Source organism: Ranitomeya variabilis, chromosome 3 (genome assembly GCF_051348905.1).
Source record: "Ranitomeya variabilis isolate aRanVar5 chromosome 3, aRanVar5.hap1, whole genome shotgun sequence".
Classification (NCBI taxonomy): Eukaryota; Metazoa; Chordata; class Amphibia; order Anura; family Dendrobatidae; genus Ranitomeya; species Ranitomeya variabilis.
In genome coordinates this window covers 549,271,012-549,289,414 of record NC_135234.1, presented here as the reverse complement: position 1 = coordinate 549,289,414, position 18,403 = coordinate 549,271,012, and the positions used below count along the sequence as shown (strand labels likewise).

The window sequence follows — 18,403 nt, the reverse complement described above, 5'->3', positions numbered from 1 at the left end:
ATATATATATGACCCCCTCATCCCTGCACACATGCTCCATATATATATATGACCCCCCTATACCTGCACACATGCTCCATATATATATTACCCCCTTATCCCTGCACACATGCTCCACATATATATTACCCCCTTATCCTGCACACATGCTCCATATATATATATGACCCCCTTATCCCTGCACACATCCTCCATATATATATATGACCCCCTATACCTGCACACATGCTCCACATATATATGACCCCCTTATCCCTGCACACATGCTCCATATATATATGACCCCCTTATCCCTGCACACATGCTCCATATATATACACTCACCGGCCACTTTATTAGGTACACCATGCTAGTAACGGGTTGGACCCCCTTTTGCCTTCAGAACTGCCTCAATTCTTCGTGGCATAGATTCAACAAGGTGCTGGAAGCATTCCTCAGAGATTTTGGTCCATATTGACATGATGGCATCACACAGTTGCCGCAGATTTGTCGGCTGCACATCCCAAAGATGCTCCATACAAGGCAGGATGGATCCATGCTTTCATGTTGTTTACGCCAAATTCTGACCCTACCATCCGAATGTCGCAGCAGAAATCGAGACTCATCAGACCAAGCAACGTTTTTCCAATCTTCTACTGTCCAATTTCGATGAGCTTGTACAAATTGTAGCCTCAGTTTCCTGTTCTTAGCTGAAAGGAGTGGTACCCGGTGTGGTCTTCTGCTGCTGTAGCCCATCTGCCTCAAAGTTTGACGCACTGTGCGTTCAGAGATGCTCTTAGGCCTACCTTGGTTGTAACGGGTGGCGATTTGAGTCACTGTTGCCTTTCTATCAGCTCGAACCAGTCTGCCCATTCTCCTCTGACCTCTGGCATCAACAAGGCATTTCCGCCCACAGAACTGCCGCTCACTGGATTTTTTTTCTTTTTCGTACCATTCTCTGTAAACCCTAGAGATGGTTGTGCGTGAAAATCCCAGTAGATCAGCAGTTTCTGAAATACTCAGACCAGCCCTTCTGGCACCAACAACCATGCCACGTTCAAAGGCACTCAAATCACCTTTCTTCCCCATACTGATGCCCGGTTTGAACTGCAGGAGATTGTCTTGACCATGTCTACATGCCTAAATGCACTGAGTTGCCGCCATGTGATTGGCTGATTAGAAATTAAGTGTTAACAAGAAGTTGGACAGGTGTACCTAATAAAGTGGCCGGTGAGTGTATATATACACTCACCGGCCACTTTATTAGGTACACCATGCTAGTAACGGGTTGGACCCCCTTTTGCCTTCAGAACTGCCTCAATTCTTCGTGGCATAGATTCAACAAGGTGCTGGAAGCATTCCTCAGAGATTTTGGTCCATATTGACATGATGGCATCACACAGTTGCCGCAGATTTGTCGGCTGCACATCCCAAAGATGCTCCATACAAGGCAGGATGGATCCATGCTTTCATGTTGTTTACGCCAAATTCTGACCCTACCATCCGAATGTCGCAGCAGAAATCGAGACTCATCAGACCAAGCAACGTTTTTCCAATCTTCTACTGTCCAATTTCGATGAGCTTGTACAAATTGTAGCCTCAGTTTCCTGTTCTTAGCTGAAAGGAGTGGTACCCGGTGTGGTCTTCTGCTGCTGTAGCCCATCTGCCTCAAAGTTTGACGCACTGTGCGTTCAGAGATGCTCTTAGGCCTACCTTGGTTGTAACGGGTGGCGATTTGAGTCACTGTTGCCTTTCTATCAGCTCGAACCAGTCTGCCCATTCTCCTCTGACCTCTGGCATCAACAAGACATTTCCGCCCACAGAACTGCCGCTCACTGGATTTTTTTTCTTTTTCGTACCATTCTCTGTAAACCCTAGAGATGGTTGTGCGTGAAAATCCCAGTAGATCAGCAGTTTCTGAAATACTCAGACCAGCCCTTCTGGCACCAACAACCATGCCACGTTCAAAGGCACTCAAATCACCTTTCTTCCCCATACTGATGCCCGGTTTGAACTGCAGGAGATTGTCTTGACCATGTCTACATGCCTAAATGCACTGAGTTGCCGCCATGTGATTGGCTGATTAGAAATTAAGTGTTAACAAGAAGTTGGACAGGTGTACCTAATAAAGTGGCCGGTGAGTGTATATATACACTCACCGGCCACTTTATTAGGTACACCATGCTAGTAACGGGTTGGACCCCCTTTTGCCTTCAGAACTGCCTCAATTCTTCGTGGCATAGATTCAACAAGGTGCTGGAAGCATTCCTCAGAGATTTTGGTCCATATTGACATGATGGCATCACACAGTTGCCGCAGATTTGTCGGCTGCACATCCCAAAGATGCTCCATACAAGGCAGGATGGATCCATGCTTTCATGTTGTTTACGCCAAATTCTGACCCTACCATCCGAATGTCGCAGCAGAAATCGAGACTCATCAGACCAAGCAACGTTTTTCCAATCTTCTACTGTCCAATTTCGATGAGCTTGTACAAACTGTAGCCTCAGTTTCCTGTTCTTAGCTGAAAGGAGTGGTACCCGGTGTGGTCTTCTGCTGCTGTAGCCCATCTGCCTCAAAGTTCGACGCACTGTGCGTTCAGAGATGCTCTTAGGCCTACCTTGGTTGTAACGGGTGGCGATTTGAGTCACTGTTGCCTTTCTATCAGCTCGAACCAGTCTGCCCATTCTCCTCTGACCTCTGGCATCAACAAGGCATTTCCGCCCACAGAACTGCCGCTCACTGGATTTTTTTTCTTTTTCGGACCATTCTCTGTAAACCCTAGAGATGGTTGTGCGTGAAAATCCCAGTAGATCAGCAGTTTCTGAAATACTCAGACCAGCCCTTCTGGCACCAACAACCATGCCACGTTCAAAGGCACTCAAATCACCTTTCTTCCCCATACTGATGCTCGGTTTGAACTGCAGGAGATTGTCTTGACCATGTCTACATGCCTAAATGCACTGAGTTGCCGCCATGTGATTGGCTGATTAGAAATTAAGTGTTAACAAGAAGTTGGACAGGTGTACCTAATAAAGTGGCCGGTGAGTGTATATGACCCCCTATCCCTGCACACATGCTCCATATATATATGACCCCCTCATCCCTGCACACATGCTCCATATATATATGACCCCCTCATCCCTGCACACATGCTCCATATATATATGACCCCCTCATCCCTGCACACATGCTCCATATATATGACCCCCTTATCCCTGCACACATGCTCCATATATATATATGACCCCCTTATCCCTGCACACATGCTCCATATATATATATATGACCCCCTTATCCCTGCACACATGCTCCACATATATATATATGACCCCCTATACCTGCACACATGCTCCACATATATATGACCCCCTATCCCTGCACACATGCTCCATATATATATATGACCCCCTATACCTGCACACATGCTCCACATATATATGACCCCCTTATCCCTGCACACATGCTCCACATATATATATATGACCCCCTATACCTGCACACATGCTCCACATATATATGACCCCCTCATCCCTGCACACATGCTCCATATATATATATGACCCCCTTATCCCTGCACACATGCTCCATATATATATGACCCCCTATACCTGCACACATGCTCCATATATATATATGACCCCCTTATCCCTGCACACATGCTCCACATATATATTACCCCCTTATCCTGCACACATGCTCCATATATATATATATGACCCCCTTATCCCTGCACACATGCTCCATATATATATGACCCCCTCATCCCTGCACACATGCTCCATATATATATATATGACCCCCTCATCCCTGCACACATGCTCCATATATATATGACCCCCTCATCCCTGCACACATGCTCAATATATATGACCCCCTTATCCCTGCACACATGCTCCATATATATATATGACCCCCTTATCCCTACACACATGCTCCATATATATATATGACCCCCTATACCTGCACACATGCTCCACATATATATGACCCCCTTATCCCTGCACACATGCTCCATATATATGACCCCCTATACCTGCACACATGCTCCACATATATATGACCCCCTCATCCCTGCACACATGCTCCATATATATATGACCCGCTCATACCTGCACACATGCTCCATATATATATATGACCCCCTTATCCCTGCACACATGCTCCATATGTATATATGACCCCCTATACCTGCACACATGCTCCACATATATATGACCCCCTTATCCCTGCACACATGCTCCATATATATATATGACCCCCTATCCCTGCACACATGCTCCATATCTATATGACCCCCTCATACCTGCACACATGCTCCATATATATATGACCCCCTCATCCCTGCACACATGCTCCATATATATATATGACCCCCCTATACCTGCACACATGCTCCATATATATATTACCCCCTTATCCCTGCACACATGCTCCACATATATATTACCCCCTTATCCTGCACACATGCTCCATATATATATATGACCCCCTTATCCCTGCACACATCCTCCATATATATATATGACCCCCTATACCTGCACACATGCTCCACATATATATGACCCCCTTATCCCTGCACACATGCTCCATATATATATGACCCCCTTATCCCTGCACACATGCTCCATATATATACACTCACCGGCCACTTTATTAGGTACACCATGCTAGTAACGGGTTGGACCCCCTTTTGCCTTCAGAACTGCCTCAATTCTTCGTGGCATAGATTCAACAAGGTGCTGGAAGCATTCCTCAGAGATTTTGGTCCATATTGACATGATGGCATCACACAGTTGCCGCAGATTTGTCGGCTGCACATCCCAAAGATGCTCCATACAAGGCAGGATGGATCCATGCTTTCATGTTGTTTACGCCAAATTCTGACCCTACCATCCGAATGTCGCAGCAGAAATCGAGACTCATCAGACCAAGCAACGTTTTTCCAATCTTCTACTGTCCAATTTCGATGAGCTTGTACAAATTGTAGCCTCAGTTTCCTGTTCTTAGCTGAAAGGAGTGGTACCCGGTGTGGTCTTCTGCTGCTGTAGCCCATCTGCCTCAAAGTTTGACGCACTGTGCGTTCAGAGATGCTCTTAGGCCTACCTTGGTTGTAACGGGTGGCGATTTGAGTCACTGTTGCCTTTCTATCAGCTCGAACCAGTCTGCCCATTCTCCTCTGACCTCTGGCATCAACAAGGCATTTCCGCCCACAGAACTGCCGCTCACTGGATTTTTTTTCTTTTTCGTACCATTCTCTGTAAACCCTAGAGATGGTTGTGCGTGAAAATCCCAGTAGATCAGCAGTTTCTGAAATACTCAGACCAGCCCTTCTGGCACCAACAACCATGCCACGTTCAAAGGCACTCAAATCACCTTTCTTCCCCATACTGATGCCCGGTTTGAACTGCAGGAGATTGTCTTGACCATGTCTACATGCCTAAATGCACTGAGTTGCCGCCATGTGATTGGCTGATTAGAAATTAAGTGTTAACAAGAAGTTGGACAGGTGTACCTAATAAAGTGGCCGGTGAGTGTATATATACACTCACCGGCCACTTTATTAGGTACACCATGCTAGTAACGGGTTGGACCCCCTTTTGCCTTCAGAACTGCCTCAATTCTTCGTGGCATAGATTCAACAAGGTGCTGGAAGCATTCCTCAGAGATTTTGGTCCATATTGACATGATGGCATCACACAGTTGCCGCAGATTTGTCGGCTGCACATCCCAAAGATGCTCCATACAAGGCAGGATGGATCCATGCTTTCATGTTGTTTACGCCAAATTCTGACCCTACCATCCGAATGTCGCAGCAGAAATCGAGACTCATCAGACCAAGCAACGTTTTTCCAATCTTCTACTGTCCAATTTCGATGAGCTTGTACAAATTGTAGCCTCAGTTTCCTGTTCTTAGCTGAAAGGAGTGGTACCCGGTGTGGTCTTCTGCTGCTGTAGCCCATCTGCCTCAAAGTTTGACGCACTGTGCGTTCAGAGATGCTCTTAGGCCTACCTTGGTTGTAACGGGTGGCGATTTGAGTCACTGTTGCCTTTCTATCAGCTCGAACCAGTCTGCCCATTCTCCTCTGACCTCTGGCATCAACAAGACATTTCCGCCCACAGAACTGCCGCTCACTGGATTTTTTTTCTTTTTCGTACCATTCTCTGTAAACCCTAGAGATGGTTGTGCGTGAAAATCCCAGTAGATCAGCAGTTTCTGAAATACTCAGACCAGCCCTTCTGGCACCAACAACCATGCCACGTTCAAAGGCACTCAAATCACCTTTCTTCCCCATACTGATGCCCGGTTTGAACTGCAGGAGATTGTCTTGACCATGTCTACATGCCTAAATGCACTGAGTTGCCGCCATGTGATTGGCTGATTAGAAATTAAGTGTTAACAAGAAGTTGGACAGGTGTACCTAATAAAGTGGCCGGTGAGTGTATATATACACTCACCGGCCACTTTATTAGGTACACCATGCTAGTAACGGGTTGGACCCCCTTTTGCCTTCAGAACTGCCTCAATTCTTCGTGGCATAGATTCAACAAGGTGCTGGAAGCATTCCTCAGAGATTTTGGTCCATATTGACATGATGGCATCACACAGTTGCCGCAGATTTGTCGGCTGCACATCCCAAAGATGCTCCATACAAGGCAGGATGGATCCATGCTTTCATGTTGTTTACGCCAAATTCTGACCCTACCATCCGAATGTCGCAGCAGAAATCGAGACTCATCAGACCAAGCAACGTTTTTCCAATCTTCTACTGTCCAATTTCGATGAGCTTGTACAAACTGTAGCCTCAGTTTCCTGTTCTTAGCTGAAAGGAGTGGTACCCGGTGTGGTCTTCTGCTGCTGTAGCCCATCTGCCTCAAAGTTCGACGCACTGTGCGTTCAGAGATGCTCTTAGGCCTACCTTGGTTGTAACGGGTGGCGATTTGAGTCACTGTTGCCTTTCTATCAGCTCGAACCAGTCTGCCCATTCTCCTCTGACCTCTGGCATCAACAAGGCATTTCCGCCCACAGAACTGCCGCTCACTGGATTTTTTTTCTTTTTCGGACCATTCTCTGTAAACCCTAGAGATGGTTGTGCGTGAAAATCCCAGTAGATCAGCAGTTTCTGAAATACTCAGACCAGCCCTTCTGGCACCAACAACCATGCCACGTTCAAAGGCACTCAAATCACCTTTCTTCCCCATACTGATGCTCGGTTTGAACTGCAGGAGATTGTCTTGACCATGTCTACATGCCTAAATGCACTGAGTTGCCGCCATGTGATTGGCTGATTAGAAATTAAGTGTTAACAAGAAGTTGGACAGGTGTACCTAATAAAGTGGCCGGTGAGTGTATATGACCCCCTATCCCTGCACACATGCTCCATATATATATGACCCCCTCATCCCTGCACACATGCTCCATATATATATGACCCCCTCATCCCTGCACACATGCTCCATATATATATGACCCCCTCATCCCTGCACACATGCTCCATATATATGACCCCCTTATCCCTGCACACATGCTCCATATATATATATGACCCCCTTATCCCTGCACACATGCTCCATATATATATATATGACCCCCTTATCCCTGCACACATGCTCCACATATATATATATGACCCCCTATACCTGCACACATGCTCCACATATATATGACCCCCTATCCCTGCACACATGCTCCATATATATATATGACCCCCTATACCTGCACACATGCTCCACATATATATATATGACCCCCTATACCTGCACACATGCTCCACATATATATGACCCCCTCATCCCTGCACACATGCTCCATATATATATATGACCCCCTTATCCCTGCACACATGCTCCATATATATATGACCCCCTATACCTGCACACATGCTCCATATATATATATGACCCCCTTATCCCTGCACACATGCTCCATATATATATGACCCCCTCATACCTGCACACATGCTCCACATATATATGACCCCCTTATCCCTGCACACATGCTCCATATATATATGACCCCCTCATACCTCCACACATGCTCCACATATATATGACCCCCTTATCCCTGCACACATGCTCCACATATATATGACCCCCTATACCTGCACACATGCTCCATATATATATGACCCCCTCATCCCTGCACACATGCTCCATATATATATGACCCCCTATACCTGCACACATGCTCCACATATATATGACCCCCTATACCTGCACACATGCTCCACATATATATGACCCCCTTATCCTGCACACATGCTCCATATATATATGACCCCCTCATACCCGCACACATGCTCCACATATATATGACCCCCTATACCTGCACACATGCTCCATATATATATGACCCCCTATACCTGCACACATGCTCCACATATATATATATGACCCCCTATCCCTGCACACATGCTCCACATATATATGACCCCCTTATCCCTGCACACATGCTCCATATATATATGACCCCCTCATCCCTGCACACATGCTCCATATATATATATATATATATATATATATATATATATATGACCCCCTCATCCCTGCACACATGCTCCACATATATATGACCCCCTTATCCCTGCACACATGCTCCATATATATATGACCCCCTTATCCCTGCACACATGCTCCATCTATAGGTTCCCCTGCACACATGCCCGTACACACACACACACACACACACACACACACACACACACACACACACACACACACACACACACACACACACACACACACACACACACACACACACACACACACACACACACACACACACAGGGCCTGACACTGAGGACCCGCTCCTTGCACACAGGTCTGCACAGGCTGCACATTCCTTCTCCTCCCCAGCTCTGCCCCCTCTCCAGCTGTGGTGCCCGCACCCCTCACCGGCTGTAGCGGGCACAGTGGGGGCTGTACTCGGTGGCCGGGGGGCACACTCACCTCACTGGACAATAGTACGAGCTCCGCTACCCGAAACACCCGACACACAGCGCACCCGCCGGCGCTAGTTAAACTGACATAGGAAGGGGTTAATATGAGGCCCCCGCCTGTACGTGCAGGGCTCCCCGGAATCCCCCCTCCCCCTCCTTACCATTCCCCTTTCCTCCGCTTCTTCATCATCCGGGGACTCGCTGAGCTGCTGGCATTAGGCTGGAGGAGCCCGGGTGGTCTGCACAGTTACCATGGTAACAGAGGGAAGCTCCGCCCATAATCTTCACACTGCACTGTACAGATTGAAGTTATACGCTCCGCCCCCAGACATCCCTCACCCTCAGTGCGGCGTCCACATGTGCGGGGGGCGGTGATACTGCTGCGGACTAGGTCCGAGGCACCGCACCGCGGCCTGTGATGAGGGGGCGCCCTGGCGCATCATACCGGCACCACTTAGCTGGGCGGACCAAAAACGGGGGGTTTATCTGGAATTGTCAGCCACATAAACCCATGTAAAGAATCAGCACAGAAACGGGTCAGTGCAAGAAAGAGTCAGGAGGCACTAGTGCAGCCAGTGTGTCAGTAGGACAGGGCTGCAGTGTGCACATGAGCTTACACTATAGGGTGTCACTAGGACAGTGCTGAGTGTGAACATGAGCTTACACTATAGGGTGTCACTAGGACAGGGCTGAGTGTGATCATGAGCTTACACTATAGGGTGTCACTAGGACAGGGCTGCAGTGTGATCATGAGCTTACACTATAGGGTGTCACTAGGACAGGGCTGCAGTGTGATCATGAGCTTACACTATAGGGTGTCACTAGGACAGGGCTGAGTGTGATCATGAGCTTACACTGTAGGGTGTCACTAGGACAGGGCTGCAGTGTGCACATGAGCTTACACTATAGGGTGTCACTAGGACAGTGCTGAGTGTGAACATGAGCTTACACTATAGGGTGTCACTAGGACAGGGCTGCAGTGTGATCATGAGCTTACACTATAGGGTGTCACTAGGACAGGGCTGCAGTGTGATCATGAGCTTACACTATAGGGTGTCACTAGGACAGGGCTGAGTGTGATCATGAGCTTACACTATAGGGTGTCACTAGGACAGGGCTGCAGTGTGATCATGAGCTTACACTATAGGGTGTCACTAGGACAGGGCTGAGTGTGATCATGAGCTTACACTATAGGGTGTCACTAGGACAGGGCTGAGTGTGATCATGAGCTTACACTATAGGGTGTCACTAGGACAGGGCTGCAGTGAGAACATGAGCTTACACTGTAGGGTGTCACTAGGACAGGGCTGCAGTGTGAGCATGAGCTTACACTATAGGGTGTCACTAGGACAGGGCTGAGAGTGATCATGAGCTTACACTATAGGGTGTCACTAGGATACGGCTGCAGTGAGAACATGAGCTTACACTGTAGGGTGTCACTAGGACAGGGCTGCAGTGAGAACATGAGCTTACGCTGTAGGGTGTCACTAGGACAGGGCTGAGTGTGACCATGAGCTTACACTATAGGGTGTCACTAGGACAGTGCTGAGTGTGAACATGAGCTTACACTATAGGGTGTCACTAGGACAGGGCTGCAGTGTGATCATGAGCTTACACTATAGGGTGTCACTAGGACAGGGCTGAGTGTGATCATGAGCTTACACTATAGGGTGTCACTAGGACAGGGCTGAGTGTGATCATGAGCTTACACTATAGGGTGTCACTAGGACAGGGCTGCAGTGAGAACATGAGCTTACACTGTAGGGTGTCACTAGGACAGGGCTGCAGTGTGAGCATGAGCTTACACTATAGGGTGTCACTAGGACAGGGCTGAGAGTGATCATGAGCTTACACTATAGGGTGTCACTAGGACAGCGCTGAGTGTGACCATGAGCTTACACTATAGGGTGTCACTAGGATACGGCTGCAGTGAGAACATGAGCTTACACTTTAGGGTGTCACTAGGACAGGGCTGCAGTGAGAACATGAGCTTACGCTGTAGGGTGTCACTAGGACAGGGCTGAGTGTGACCATGAGCTTACACTATAGGGTGTCACTAGGACAGGGCTGCAGTGAGAACATGAGCTTACACTATAGGGTGTCACTAGGACAAGGCTGAGTGTGAACATGAGCTTACACTGTAGGGTGTCACTAGGACAGGGCTGCAGTGTGAACATGAGCTTACACTATAGGGTGTCACTAGGACAAGGCTGAGTGTGAACATGAGCTTACACTATAGGGTGTCACTAGGACAAGGCTGAGTGTGAACATGAGCTTACACTATAGGGTGTCACTAGGACAGGGCTGCAGTGTGACCATGAGCTTACACTATAGGGTGTGTCACTAGGACAGGGCTGAGTGTGATCATGAGCTTACACTATAGGGTGTCACTAGGACAGGGCTGAGTGTAACCATGAGCTTACACTATAGGGTGTCACTAGGACAAGGCTGAGTGTGAACATGAGCTTACACTATAGGGTGTCACTAGGACAGGGCTGAGTGTAACCATGAGCTTACACTATAGGGTGTCACTAGGACAAGGCTGAGTGTGAACATGAGCTTACACTATAGGGTGTCACTAGGACAAGGCTGAGTGTGAACATGAGCTTACACTATAGGGTGTCACTAGGACAGGGCTGCAGTGTGACCATGAGCTTACACTATAGGGTGTCACTAGGACAGGGCTGAGTGTGACCATGAGCTTACACTATAGGGTGTCACTAGGACAAGGCTGAGTGTGAACATGAGCTTACACTATAGGGTGTCACTAGGACAAGGCTGAGTGTGAACATGAGCTTACACTATAGGGTGTCACTAGGACAGGGCTGCAGTGTGACCATGAGCTTACACTATAGGGTGTGTCACTAGGACAGGGCTGAGTGTGATCATGAGCTTACACTATAGGGTGTCACTAGGACAGGGCTGCAGTGAGAACATGAGCTTACACTGTAGGGTGTCACTAGGACAGGGCTGCAGTGAGAACATGAGCTTACACTGTAGGGTGTCACTAGGACAGGGCTGAGTGTGACCATGAGCTTACACTGTAGGGTGTCACTAGGACAGGGCTGCAGTGTGAACATGAGCTTACACTATAGGGTGTCACTAGGACAGGGCTAAGTGTAACCATGAGCTTACACTATAGGGTGTCACTAGGACAAGGCTGAGTGTGAACATGAGCTTACACTATAGGGTGTCACTAGGACAAGGCTGAGTGTGAACATGAGCTTACACTATAAGGTGTCACTAGGACAGGGCTGCAGTGTGACCATGAGCTTACACTATAGGGTGTGTCACTAGGACAGGGCTGAGTGTGACCATGAGCTTACACTATAGGGTGTGTCACTAGGACAGGGCTGAGTGTGACCATGAGCTTACACTGTAGGGTGTCACTAGGACAGGGCTGCAGTGTGAACATGAGCTTACACTATAGGGTGTCACTAGGACAGGGCTGAGTGTAACCATGAGCTTACACTATAGGGTGTCACTAGGACAAGGCTGAGTGTGAACATGAGCTTACACTATAGGGTGTCACTAGGACAGGGCTGCAGTGTGACCATGAGCTTACACTATAGGGTGTCACTAGGACAGGGCTGAGTGTGACCATGAGCTTACACTATAGGGTGTCACTAGGACAAGGCTGAGTGTGAACATGAGCTTACACTATAGGGTGTCACTAGGACAAGGCTGAGTGTGAACATGAGCTTACACTATAGGGTGTCACTAGGACAGGGCTGCAGTGGGATCATGAGCTTACACTATAGGGTGTCACTAGGACAGGGCTGCAGTGTGATCATGAGCTTACACTATAGGGTGTCACTAGGACAAGGCTGAGTGTGAACATGAGCTTACACTATAGGGTGTCACTAGGACAGGGCTGAGTGTGACCATGAGCTTACACTATAGGGTGTCACTAGGACAAGGCTGAGTGTGAACATGAGCTTACACTATAGGGTGTCACTAGGACAGGGCTGCAGTATGACCATGAGCTTACACTATAGGGTGTCACTAGGACAGGGCTGAGTGTGATCATGAGCTTACACTATAGGGTGTGTCACTAGGACAGGGCTGAGTGTGAACATGAGTTTACACTATAGGGTATCACTAGGACAGGGCTGCAGTATGATCATGAGCTTACACTATAGGGTGTCACTAGGACAGGGCTGCAGTGTGATCATGAGCTTACACTATAGGGTGTCACTAGGACAGGGCTGCAGTATGATCATGAGCTTGCACTGTAGGGTGTCACTAGGACAGGGCTGCAGTGTGACCATGAGCTTACACTAAAGGGTATGTCACTAGGACAGGGCTGCAGTGTGATCATGAGCTTACACTATAGGGTGTCACTAGGACAGGGCTGCAGTGTGATCATGAGCTTACACTATAGGGTGTCACTAAGTCAGGGCTTAGTGTAAACATGAGCTTACACTATAGGGTGTCACTAGGACAGGGCTGCAGTATGATCATGAGCTTACACTATAGGGCGCGTCACTAGGACAGGGCTGCAGTGTTTTCATGAGCTTACACTGTAGGGTGCGTCACTAGTACAGGGCTGCAGTGTGACCATGAGCTTACACTATAGGGTGCGTCACTAGGTCAGGGCTGAGTGTGAACATGAGCTTACACTATAGGGCGTCACTAGGACAGTGCTGAGTGTGAACATGAGCTTACACTATAGGGCGTCACTAGGTCAGAGCTGAGTGTCATCATGAGCTTACATTATAGTGTGTCACTAGGACAGTGCTGAGTGTGAACATGAGCTTACACTATAGGGTGCGTCACTAGGTTAGGGCTGAGTGTGACCATGAACTTACACTATAGTGTGTCACTAGGACAGGGCTGCAGTATGATCATGAGCTTACACTATAGGGTGTATCACTAGGACAGGGCTGCAGTGTGACCATGAGCTTACACTATAGGGTGTATCACTAGGACAGGGCTGCAGTGTGACCATGAGCTTACACTATAGGGTGTGTCACTAGGACAAGGCAGCAGTGTGATCATGAGCTTACACTATAGTATGCGTCACTAGGACAAGGCTGAGCTTACACTATAGTGTGTGTAACTAGGACAGGGCTGCAGTGTGATCATGAGCTTACACTGTAGTCTATAGCTAAATCCAACAAACAAGTCCTCAGTCAATAAGAACGCCCATAATCAAAGGCCAACACTTCCTACTAGTTTAACAACACAACCTTATTTTTCATGCACCCTGTTCAAGAAGTGTGGTGCAGAAAAAAAAATTTTGGAAGTTGACACGAAATTTACTAAAACTATAATAGTTAATTAATTTACACAAAACATGATTAAAATGTTCAGGAACATGCAAATACTGGAAAAATGGAGGTTGAATGAAGGATCACTACTGAGAACTGACATATATGGCAGACAATTTTGAATATAACAGTAATTAATAATAAAATATAACCAATATGTGAATGGCAAATTGTTTGCAAGAGTAGAAATAAATATCAACACTAAAATATTATATAAAGTGTTTAGTGCCGAAAAAATCATTTACATTCGCATTTGTCATTTAATGCCATCACTATTAGAATTAGCCACTAGATGGTGCTATAAAAATTGAAAAAGTAAATTAATGAGCTTGAAGTATATTTGCTGCCAAGATCAAGCCAACACAGCTGTAACAGCGTCTCATATATTGATCCTAAGTTACAATCTTCAGACAATGATGTTTAGGCTGTATAAATATTATAAAATACGATATCTTATCAGAATATATACATATCTAATATATAAAGCTGAATGTGTGTGTGTGTGTATGTATGTATGTATGTATGTATGTCCGGGATTGGCATCTGAACCGTAGCAGCTACAGCCACAAAATTTTGCACAGTCACACGTCTGGACCCCGAGAGCGTCATAGGCTATGTTGTGAGGTGAAATTTTAACCCCGCGCTTTCCAATTCACCAAACAATTTTGCCCCTATCTACATAATGGGGAAAAAGTGAAAGGAAAAGTGTTGGAGGCGTCGCAGCTACAGGCACAAAATTTTGCACAGTCACACGTCTGGACCCTGAGAGCGTCAAAGCTATATTGTGAGGTGAAATTTTAACCCCGCGCTTTCCAAGTCACCAAACAATTTTGCCCCTATCTACATAATGGGGAAAAAATGAAAGGAAAAGTGTTGGAGGCAAATTAACAGCTGCCAGATGTGAACAAGGGGGACTTAAAGAATGACAGCGATGGCACCAAAGAGTATATACTGTACAGTTGCTAAGGTGGGGCCCCAACATGGGATAATCACACCACCACGGGGATATGAACACACACACAAAATGCGCCACACACTACCACGTGCTCGAACACATATACCACCCTCAGTGCACATTTCACCACACATACACCAACCTCGCCACATAAAAGTAAAAACACAAAAGTCGCCGCTCAAAACTCGCCACGCGCAAAACTCTCCACATGCAAAACTCGCCACACGTGCAAAACTCGCCACACGCAAAACTTGCACACGCAGAAAAATTGCCACACGCAGAAAAATTGCCACATGCACAAAAGTTGCAACACATGCAAAAGTTGCCTCACACAAAACTTGCACATACTCAAAAGGCACCACACATAAAACTCGCCACGCGCAAAACTCGCCATGCGCAAAACTTGCTGCACACAACTTGCTACACTAACCTGTCACATGCAACTCGACACACAAAAAGTTGCTACACGCATGTCGCCACACAAAACTCATCTCACAAAAGTCCCTACATGCATGTCGCCACACGCAACTCAACACACACAACTTGACACACGAAACTCGCCCTAAAACACACACAAGTCTGGTATCCTTCAAAAATAAAAATCTGATTAATAAGCAGACAAACTACAAGAGCAACAAATGTACCATATAGGAATCCGGCAGCTGTCAGTCACATGACCAGTCTATTATGTGTATGTGTGAGCTAATATATACTGCCAGGGGGTGGGCTTACTGTTGGCTGGGGATTTATCAGGCTGCCATTTTAGCTTACAAATACTGAGGTAAAAATACTGACCAAATAACGTGTGAACGAGGGCTAATACAGGAGGAGATGGCATACAGCTATATACTATATACAGGAGATGACACACAGGTATATACTATTTACAGGGGAGATGACACACAGGTATATACTATATACAGGAGGAGATGACACACAGATATATACTATATACAGGAGAGATGACACACAGGTATATACTATATAGAGGAGGAGATGACATACAGGTACATACTACATACAGGAGGAGATGACATACAGGTATATACTATATACAGGAGGAGATGACACACAGGTATATACTATATACAGGAGCAGATTACCTACAGGTATATAGTATATACAGGAGGAGATGACACAGGTATATGCTATGTATAGGAGGAGATGACATACAGGTATATACTATATACAGGAGATGACACACAGATATATACTATATATAGGTGAGATGACACACAGGTATATACTATATACAGGAGATTACATACAGGTATATCTAATATATAAAGCTGAATGTGTGTATGTATGTATGTGTGTATGTCCGGGATTGGCATCTGTACCGTCGCAGCTACAGCCACAACATTTTGCACAGTCACACGTCTGGACCCCGAGAGCGTCATAGGCTATGTTGTGAGGTGAAATTTTAACCCCGCGCGTTCCAATTCACCAAACAATTTTGCTCCTATCTACATAATGGGGAAAAAGTGAAGGGAAAAGTGTTGGAGGAAAATTGACAGCTGCCAGATGTGAACAATGAGGACTTAAAGAATGAGAGCGATGGCGACAAAGAGTATATACCGTACAGTTGCTAAGGTGGGGCCCCGACATGGGATACTCACCACACACGGGGATATGAACACAAACACAAAATGCGCCACACACTACCATGTGCTTGAACACATATACCACCCTCAGCACACATTTCACCACACACACACACCAACCTCGCCACATAAAAGTCGAAACACAAAAGTCACCACTCAAAACTCGCTACATGCAAAACTCGCCATATGCAAAACTAGGCTCACGCAAAACTCGCCACACGTGCAAAACTCACCTCATGGAAAACTCACCTCATGCAAAACTTGCACACACAGAAAAATTGCCACATGTACAAAAGTTGCACCACATGCAAAAGTTGCCTCACACAAAACTTGCACATACTCAAAATGCACCACACATAAAACTCGCCACGCGCAAAACTCGCCATACACAAATCTTGCTGCACACAACTTGCTACACTAACCTGTCACATGCAACTCAACACACAAAATGTTGCTACACGCATGTCGCCACACAAAACTCATCTCACAAAAGTCGCTACATGCATGTCGCCACACGCAACTCAACACACACAACTTGACACATAAAACTCGCCCTAAAACACACACAAGTCTGGTATTGTCCTTCAAAAATAAAAATCTGATTAATAAGCAAACTACAAGAGCAACAAATGTACCATATAGGAAATACGGCAGCTGTCAGTCACATGACCTGTCTATTATGTGTATGTGTGAGCTAATATATACTGCCAGGGGGGAGGGCTTCCTGTTGGCTGGGGATTTATCAGGCTGCCAATAGCAACCAATCACAGCTCAGCTTCTATTTTGCTACAGTTAATTAACCTGAGCTCTGATTGGTTAATATAGGCAACAAAGACATTCTCAGTATAACAAAGCTAATATATGTTGTGAAATGCTTCTATTTGCTTAGTTTTTGCCTTTTAATAATTACATTTCTATCTATTTGTTTTGTGGTTTTTGTGTGCAGAATAAATTTTTGTTAACACATTCTATTTTGCTAACAGCAGTCATTAACCCGGGCGAAGCCGGGTAGTACAGCTAGTTAATACATAAAACAGCCCGAATTGTGCCCTGCAAGCTTGAAAATGCAAGTGGCTGATAAGATTTATAAATAGGATTTTAAACGCCGCAAATGATAATTACCTGGATATCTCTGTGCCCGCTGCTTGTGTTGCTGCCAGAACTTAAACCTCCCGCCTGGACTCATGGAGTCGGTTTCTAACCGTTGTGCAGACACATGGACATTTGTGGCCTGCTGGAGGTCATTTTGCAGGGCTCTGGCAGTGCTCCTCCTTTTCCTCCTTGCACAAAGGCTGAGGTAGCGGTCCTGCTGCTGGGTTTTTGCCCTCCTATGGCCCCCTCCACTTCTCCTGGTATACTGGCCTGTCTCCCGGTGGCGCCTCCAGCCTCTGGATACTACGCTGACAGACACAGCAAACCATCTTGCCACAGCTCGCATTGATGTGCCATCCTGGATGAGCTGCACTACCTGAGCCACTTGTGTGGGTTGTAGAGTCCGTCTCATGCTACCACGAGTATGAAAGCACAACCAACATTCAAAAGTGACCAAAACATCAGCCAGAAAGCATTGGTACGGAGATGTGGTCTGTGGTCCCCACCTGCAGAACCACTCCTTTATTGTGTCTTGATAATTGCCAATAATTTCCATGTGTT

The 18,403-nt window shown here is 46.5% G+C and overlaps 1 protein-coding gene across 5 annotated transcripts in view; it reads right to left on the bottom strand.

Moving 5' to 3' along the window:
• Positions 1-9,335, bottom strand: part of DZIP1 (DAZ interacting zinc finger protein 1) — a 151,217-nt gene extending 141,882 nt beyond the window's left edge. For 2 of the 5 annotated variants that reach the window (XM_077297158.1, XM_077297161.1), the window contains exon 1: positions 9,080-9,213. In XM_077297158.1, coding sequence (XP_077153273.1) covers positions 9,080-9,082 — 3 coding nt within the window. In that variant the 5' untranslated portion in view covers positions 9,083-9,213. The other 3 variants (XM_077297159.1, XM_077297162.1, XM_077297160.1) reach the window with 3 other exon arrangements.
• Positions 9,336-18,403: the final 9,068 nt, after the last annotated feature.